Genomic DNA, 8,944 nt, shown 5'->3' with positions numbered 1-8,944 from the left:
CAGACCCTTTGGTTAGCAGCCGTTATACTTAGCCACTGTGCCACCAGGGTTTTCGTCATCATTATAGTAAGTGAAAATACAGTTATACAAATACTAATTCATCAATAAGTGTTTAATATGGATCATTTTGAATACAACCATAGGTATATAGAGGTAAAATTTATTTGCACTTGTAAAATTCTGCATTGAAAGATTAATTAATGGTTTATTTGAAAATGCTCTAGGACATACGGACACTATTAACTACAAGCAAGACATTTTCTTCGATAGTTTTGAGTAGAAATAGGGACTAACATCCAACATTCTTTTCGGTTTTACTCAATGCTACAAATGTACTTTACAAACCAATTTCTCTCAAACACTTTTTTCATTGCTTCTTTTACATCTTTGTTCCTCAAACTGTAGATGATGGGATTCAGCATGGGAATCACAGTGCTGTAGAATACAGACACTATCATGTCATGGTCTAAAGCATAGCTGGAACTTGGTCTCATATATGTGAAGAGGATTGCTCCATGGTAAACTGACACTCCAGTTAAGTGAGAACCACAAGTGGAAAAGACTTTTTGCCTCCCTTCAGGAGAGTGCATCCTCAGAATGGCCAACAAAATGAAGCCATAGGAGATCAGGAGAATCAGAATGGTGAATACCTTAATAGAATCCACAAAGTAGAAGAGCAGAAGCTGGTTGATGTGAGTGTCAGAACAGGAGATAGCAAGGAGTCGAGGGATATCACAAAAGACATGTCTAATTTCATTGGATGCCCAGAACGAGAGGCTAAAAGTCGCAACTGTGTGTAAAGTACCATGCACAATACCACCAACATATGAAGCAGTGATGAGTGGCACATAGACTCTGGGTGACATGTTAACTGAATACAGAAGTGGGTTGTAGATTGCTACATAGCGATCATATGCCTCTGCCGCCAACAGAAAGCATTCTGTGGTCCCAAAAGTGACAAAGAGCAGCACCTGTGTTGCACATCCAATGAATGAAATGGCTTTACTGTCTGTCAGAAAATTGACCAACATTTTTGGAGTGACAACTGAAGAATAGCAGGCATCCAAGATGGATAACATGCACAGAAAATAGTACATCGGATTGTGAAGTCGGGCATCTGCTGTGACTAATAAAAAGAGCCCCAAATTTCCCAGCAGAGTAAAAACATAAATTGCAAAAAATAGCAAAAAAAGGTAGACTTGAAGCTCAAAGTTATCTGTGAAGCCCAGCAGTGTAAACTTGGTGACTTTGGTGACATTCTTCAACTGAATCCTGCATGGCTCTGCCGCGGACAACACCGACGTGTCAGGGGCTGTGTCTGGGTCCTAAGTGCGATAGCCTGACATCCTGTAGAAACAGAGTGCACCCACTTACATCTTCATCTTTGTTTCTTTGAAGGGGGTAGTAACATCCTACAGGCAGTGATGGGACGTTGTTGTTGTTGTTAACTGCTTTTGAGTTGACCTCCAACTCATGGCAACTGCAGGCACAACAGGATCAGACCTTTGTGATCCATGCAGTTCTAATAACCGATTTCCGGAAGTAGATCGCCAAGCCTTACTTCCCAGTCCATCCTGATCTGGAAGTTCTGCTGATGCCTGTTCAGCGTCACAGCAAATGCAAGTTCTACTGACAAATGGGCAGTGGCTGCACTTGAGGTGCTTTGGCCAGAAATCAAACCTGGGTTTCCCATATGAAAGGACAGAATTCTACCACAGGACCACTACTGCCCCCTAGAGATGGGATAGGCAGTGACAAAGTGGTTGAGCCCCAAGAACACCAAACCCTTTGCCATCCAGTACATTCTGACTCACAGCAACATTACAAGACAAGGCAGAACTGCTGGGTTTCCAAGGAGCGGCTGGTGAATTTGAACTAGCCACCTTTTGGTTAGCAGCTGACCTCTTAACCCCTGTGCTACCAGGGCTCCATTTGGTCCCACATGGATGCAATTTTCTGATTATATATAAAAGAAATGGTTTCATTGCTTTGTTAGCCAAACCGGTCATGTTAAAAGAAAGAAACAAAAAACAACCACAAAAAAAAAAAAACTTGCCAACTTAAGTGGTTCTCGAAAAGGCAAAATCTTATGATTCTCAAAGACCAATGAATAGAAGAATTTAAAAACCCAGAAACCTTATAATTGAAAGTACACACTAGGACACTAGCCCAGAATTTGCTGCAGTGTACATCAGCACCTTTCCTTAATGCCCTCTATTGAAAAATGAGAACAACAGCGCTAGCCACTTACGAGATGGGGTTACATTTAAATGAGGAAAACTTTGTGAAAAAGATCTAACTTTAAAATTTTCTCAGATACTAGAGAATAGGATAATTTAGACTTACATTTCAACTTGTTTTAAAATGCAGTCTCTGTCACGAAAGGAGAGACTGGAAGGAGGGAGCGGGCTGACTCATTAGGGGGAGAGTAAGTGGGAGTATGGAGTAAGGTGTATATAAGCTTATATGTGACAGACTCACTTGATTTGTAAACGTTCACTTAAAGCTCAATAAAAATTATTAAAATAAAAAAACATGAAAAAAAAAAAGGCAGTCTTTGATGATCCAACCATTTTATGTGCCATTTTTTCTCTTAATTACCCCATTCCACTGGCATTTCTAGAACGGTGGTGAACAGGACAGCAGACTGTATTCTGGAGACAGATTCATCTTACGTGCAAAGGAAAACAGGACATTACCTTTTTTTTAAGTTTCTCTTTCAAACATATATTAAGTTGTCCGTTTCTCCTTTGCAGCTTATTGTACCATTATTATTGTTTTTCAAGTTTTAGCTTAATGACAATTTTAAAACATCTCTATTCTTAAGTAGTCCTGGTGGAACAGTGGTTAAGTGCTGGGCTTCTAATCTAAAGGTCAGCAGTTGGGACCGCCAGCCACTACACCGGAGAAAGATGTGGCAGGCTGCTTTGGCAAAGATTACAGCTTGGAAAACCTATACGGTTTTCTGTCTAAGGCCACTATAGAGTCACTATAAGTGACAACCAACTTGACTGCAATGGGTTTGATTTCTGGTTTTTCTCTCGTTAGTCCTGCAAAGTCCTTGGGTGGATTTTAGAGACATATTCCTGCCCCGTCCCCCCGCAAAAAAAAATATGGTCATTTCTTTAATATATATAGTTGCTTATGAAGTTTTTTTTTTTTTTATGGAGTCTTGGAATAACCATGAAATAAATATCACCCAATAATTACTAATAAATTTATAGCTGTTATTGCTAAAAGAATAAAATCACTATTATTGCCAGAGTAGTACTATTTATTTATTTATTTCCTGTATGCCATCAGGCTGTTTCTCATTTAGTGGAGTATGAATAAAGAAAAGTACATGGGAAAAAAAGAAGTGAAAAAAAAAACAAACACAAAGAGTCATCTGCACCTCACCTGAAAGCCTCACCTACTAAAACACCATTAAATATTGGATTCATCTCGCTTAGGAGTGAGATTTCAGGACTTTCATTTTTCCTTCATTGTGTCATAGACTGATGTGTTTGACCCGATGTTTTTCAGCACTTAAGGAAGTGAAAACCACCATCCATCTGTCTATTTGTCGTATTACAGTGGCTTGTGTGTTGCTATGATTCTGGAAGCTATGCCACCAGTATTTCAAATACCAGAAGGGTCACCTGAGGTGAATAGGTTTGAGAGGAGCTTCCTGACTAAGGCGGACTAGGAAGAAAGGCCTGGGGAATTATTTCTGAAAATTAGCTAATGAAAATTCCATGGATCATAACAGGATATTGCTGGATACAGCATTAAATATAAGCCACCAAGTTTTGACCAAACCAAACCAACCCATTACCATGAATCCATTCCAACTCATAAGAACCCCACAGCACAGAATAGAGCTGCCCCATAGGGCTTCCAAGGCTGTAATCTTTATGAAAGAAGACTGCCACATCTTTCTCTGGCAGAGCAACTGGTAGGTTAAAACTGTTGACCTTTTGGTTAGCAGCCCAGGGCATAACCATTGCACCATCAGGACTCCCCTAGGTTGGAAAAAAAGTAGGTTGAAAGGCAGTCAAAATACACAGTGACCACAACAACAGATTGGAGCATGTCATTAGTCATGAAGACAGCACAGGACCAGGCGACGCTATGCATTTTTGTAAATGGAGCTGCCATTAATCAGAACTGATTTGAGGGCAACTAACAACGACGGAAAGTAAATCTGTCATGAATAGAGTGGGACTTCAATCAGTGTTCTACGAATGATTTATATTCGTCTCATGCCACTTACAATTTTATCTTATTCAGACATCATTTTTAAAGAAGGGAATGAGCTAATCAGTTTTATTACCATTGGAAGGAAAGGAAGGTACAAGTCTTCATTTTCTCTAAAATGCTCCTCACAGATCCATGTGGGAGATTTTTCTAATACCTAGAAGAAATGGCTTCTTAAACTGGGGTCACAGAGCAAAAAATGGTCATTTGATCTTCAGAGAACTGTAGTATAAAAAGATATAATTAAATTAAACTGCTAGCTCTGTCTAAATGCAGCTAATTTGTATATAACTCTTGGAAATATACACACTAATATCTTCTTATAATAAATTCTAATTATATTTTAGGTTATACATAAATCAGAACTAATAAAGGCATCCAATAAATAATAAAATATATATTAATGCGTTCTTCAAAATTCACAGTTTCTTTTCTGTTCGAATCACTCTTGGTCCTCTTTCTCTCTCTTTTTGTCTGTCTCTTTCTTTTCCTTCCTCTCTTCTCTCTTTGCCTTTCAAGGATCCATGGAAGACAAAAAAAATATTTATTGAAGAGAAAAGCAAAACAAAACCCTTTTCCATTGAGTCAATTCTGACTAATAGTGACATTATAGCACAGAGTAGAAATAGAAACTAGTAGTAGATAGGAAAAAGCACAGTGAAGGGAAATAAAAATATGCCAGCAAATTTTGAATAAGGGACCAATTAGTATTCTACTAAAGGAATCCATTACAAAATCTATTACAAAATATAACTTGACTAACATACCCAGGAAAAATGCCAGCTAGGTTCCAATTCTAACAGTCTCTTCACATACGAGTCTGAGATAAAACTGCAGTGGTGGAAGATTAAGGGCATAATATTTGGACTTGAAAAACCTCTGTTAAAATCTCAGAAATAGCACCTAGTGACAGTGTGAGCTTGGAGAAGTAACATCGTCCTCTGTACCAAGCAATAGGTAAGACTGACAGAATATTTCAGACACATCCCGTTCAACCACACGGATGAAGTATTCATGCGGAGTGCTTATTAATGCGATTTTATCAACATAATTCACTAAACTAAATTTTTGATTATATGTGAAACATACATTAAATTTAAAAGTAACTTCCAAATTCTATTTATTAAAAAAAAATAGTTACAAATTGAATTTTTTTTTTTTCATCAAAACACTGAGCAATGACTGGCCCTGAAGCCTGAAGCCAGTAGCTAGGTGTTTTTTTTAGTTATTCATATTTGTTAAATGAAACACACACACACTTAAAAGTTATCATGGAATTATTTCTGACTCACAGTGACCCTGTAGTGGCCCCATAGGATTTCTTAGGCTGCAGTCTTTACTGAGAAGTGCTGGTGGCATAGTGGTTAAGAGCTCGATGCTAACCGAAAAGTCAGAAGTTCAAATTCACCAGCTGCTCCTTAGAAACACTATGGGGCAGTTCTACTCTGTCCTACAGAGTCGCTATGAGTTGGAATGGACTCAGTGACAGTGGGTTTGGTTTTTTGCTTTTAAATCTTTACTGAAGCCAACTGTTGCTTCTTTCTCCCACCGACAGCTGGTGGATTCAAAATGCCACCTTTTAGTTAGCAGCCTAGCACTTAACCACTGCATCACCTGGTCTCCTTTATGACACTAAATATGTATTCAAATACCATGTTAACGAAATTACACCCAATGAATCCTAAGGTTCTATGCTGTAAAGGATCATAAAAAATGCACCTCTGCCAGTGCACTCTGCCTTTGGGCTTGTCAGTGAAATAATTGTGTGTTTTGTTTAAGTTCTCCCGATACTCTCGCTGATGTAACTTTCAGGCACCGTTCATGGCTCTGAGCTTGTCTGTAGAACAAGAATGTGATTTATAAAGGAAGCTAGATTTTACACCATGTTAGCTCCCATTAAAGTAATTATCTACGTCACTGTAGGGAACTGGAGACTTGATAGAGAAAAAAGTATGGGGTTTAAATGCTTCTTCAACCTTCTTCAAACAGACATTTCTGTTTACTAAGCTGTAAGGAAATTAGAACTAGTGTTTTTACAACTAGTTGATTTCACATTAACAGGAGATAGAGACTAGAAAGACAAAAACAAATACCCTGAAATATTTAACAAAACCTGAACCATCAGGAAGAGTAAAATCAAATTAGTTCCTCAAGTCACGTACAGTCAGAAAATGTAAGATATCAGAAGTTCCTGAGAACAATACCACAAATACTAAGGTTGAGAAGCTATGACAGTAAAAAAAGCTACTGTATATTATTGAGTGGATCAGTCACTGGAGAAGGACATCATGCTCAGTAAAGCAGAGGGTCAGTGAAAAAGAGGAAGACCATCAATGAGATGGATTGACAAGGCTGCAACAATGGGCTGAAGCAACAAGGATCATGAGGATGGCACAGGACCAGCAGTGTTTCATTCTGTTTTACATGGGGTCACTATGAGTCAGAACTGACTTGCAGCACCTGACAAGAGCAAGGAAACTAAATGAAAAAAGAAAAAAGCCCTGTTGTGGTCCAGTCGATCCTGACTCATAGCAACCCTATAGGACACAACAAAACTGCCCCATGTGGTTCCCAAGAAGTGGCTGGTGGATTCTAACTGCTGATCTTTTGGTTAGCAGCAGAGCTCTTAACCACTGCATCACCAGGGCTCCGAGTGGATCCTAGCAGTTAGGAATTTTGTGTACATTATCATATGTAATCTACAGAGCAAACTTAAAACAATGTAAGTTAATGTCCTTTTATAGATGAAAGAATTGAGGCCCACCTAGACATATGACTTGGGCAAAGTCACACAGATAGTGACTAGTGGAGCAAAAATTCCAGCTCAGATTTCTCTGATTCCGTAGTCTATACCGTTTCCAATTGACCATACTGCAATTCCATTATGCCATGCCATAATTCTGGTGTCATCATTCCCTAGAAAATGTAGAATAATGTCCTCACATATTTTAATTTTTTTTTAAATTAACCCAGCTTGAATAGACCAGGAAATTAAAAAAAAAAAAAAATCAATGTTTTCTAGAACAAAATACTTTTAAAATTAATTTATATTTCTTCATGTGAAAGCAATTATGACCCTGAAATACCATACAACTAATGTGCTGTTTGAAATCTGATTTTTCTCTTCATTTAATTATTTCCTTGATTTTTAAATATAGCTTCTTAATTATACTGCTGCTATGATGAAATTAAAGCAAGTTTCTGATTTACACATCTACTGATCTAACTCTAAAAGGAGCCCTTTCCTTTGTCTTTGCTATTTTCTCAGGAAGATACCAGATTCAATTTTTAATACAAGTCTGAATTAACTAGAATCACCTATTTCAAACTTAAATATTAAATCATGTACATTAGTTTGAGATTCAAATATCCAGCTTCTGAAATATTTTGTAAGTGTGGAAAAAGGTTGCCTCTTACCTGTGGAACCAAACTGCTCACTCAGTCAATGTTTGCTACGACTGTTACGTGTATGGATTTTTATACTAGCTTCTTAAGGCCTTCTTGTAGGCCATAGGGGATTTCCCAAGGAGAAAACACACTAACTCTTTTCTGGAACAGAAAAGAAACAAGATCCCTGCCCCCGCCCCCCCCCCCCCCCCCAGTAAACAAGAGAATAAAAAATATATCTTGGGTAAAATAAACCACCTGATAAAAATAATTCAGTGAATCACTTTGACCTCCAAAAAAATGGTTCCTCAGTTGAAAAGCTTAAAATAAATCCAATGATGCAGGACATAGTTCTTGCTCTGATGCTAATTAGGTATGGGTCACTAGACTAATAAATCAAATTCCATGAAAACCAGTTTCTTTCTTCCAGTAATATAGCCTGTTTAATTTTTTCAAACTAAAAAGAATGTTGTAAAGAAATCAGAGCCCTCACCTACTGCTGCTGGGAATGTAAAATGGCACAGCCATTGTGGAAAACAATTTCATACTTCCTCAAAAATTAAAGTCACATCCTTGATCCAATGTGAAGGGAGTTTCACAGGAATGTGGCCTGCACCACCTTTTTCTACAAGGGATAAAGGAAAGGGAAGCAAGCAGAGAGTGGGGAACTCAAATCACCAAGAAAACAGTGCCAGGAGCAGAGCATGTACTTTGGACCTGGGTTCCTGCATGGAAAAGGTCCTACTCCAGAAGAAGATTGATGACAAGTGCCTTCCTCCAGAGTTGACAGAGAAAGCCTTGCCCTGGAGCTTATGACCTTATTTTGGACTTCTAGACTACTAGACTGTGAGAGAATAAATTTCTCTTTGTTAAAGCCACCCACTTGTGGTATTTCTGTTACAACAGCACTAGATGACTAAGACAGAAATTTGGTGCCAAGAGTGGGGTGCTCCTGTAGCATACTAAAATGTGGAGGTGGTTTTGAATATTGTGAATGGATAGAGAAGCTGCAGCGGCAGAGGACCAGCAGCAGCAGAGAACATGCAGCAGTAGAGAAATGGCAGTGGCAAAGAACCAGCAGCAGCAGAACCAGGAGACCAGCACCAGACAGCACTGGAGCCAACCCACACATGGAGCCAGAAACCTGAGTGCCTGCAAGCATGAGGCTTCCTGGTGGAGTGGGGTGCCTCTGGGCACTTATTGGTGGAGTTGGCTTTCCAACCCACAGAGAAAGACGGCTGAGTTCCTGTGTGCAGGAGGCTTCCTGGTGGGGTGGGGTGCCTCCAGGCACTTATTGGTGAAGCTACAGAGCTTTGGA

General features: G+C 38.9%; 1 protein-coding gene across 1 annotated transcript; it reads right to left on the bottom strand.

Moving 5' to 3' along the window:
• Window positions 1–314: 314 nt before the first annotated feature.
• LOC126063776 (olfactory receptor 1094-like) lies at window positions 315–7,149 on the bottom strand. The gene is made up of 2 exons (XM_049862163.1): window positions 7,093–7,149; window positions 315–1,325 (listed from the first exon to the last, which is right to left on the bottom strand). Exons 1-2 carry the CDS (start codon window positions 7,147–7,149, stop codon window positions 315–317), a joined length of 1,068 nt encoding a protein of 355 aa, XP_049718120.1.
• Window positions 7,150–8,944: the final 1,795 nt, after the last annotated feature.

This window comes from Elephas maximus, chromosome 20, assembly GCF_024166365.1.
Source record: "Elephas maximus indicus isolate mEleMax1 chromosome 20, mEleMax1 primary haplotype, whole genome shotgun sequence".
Taxonomy (NCBI): domain Eukaryota; kingdom Metazoa; phylum Chordata; class Mammalia; order Proboscidea; family Elephantidae; genus Elephas; species Elephas maximus.
This window is presented reverse-complemented; position numbering and strand designations above follow the sequence as displayed.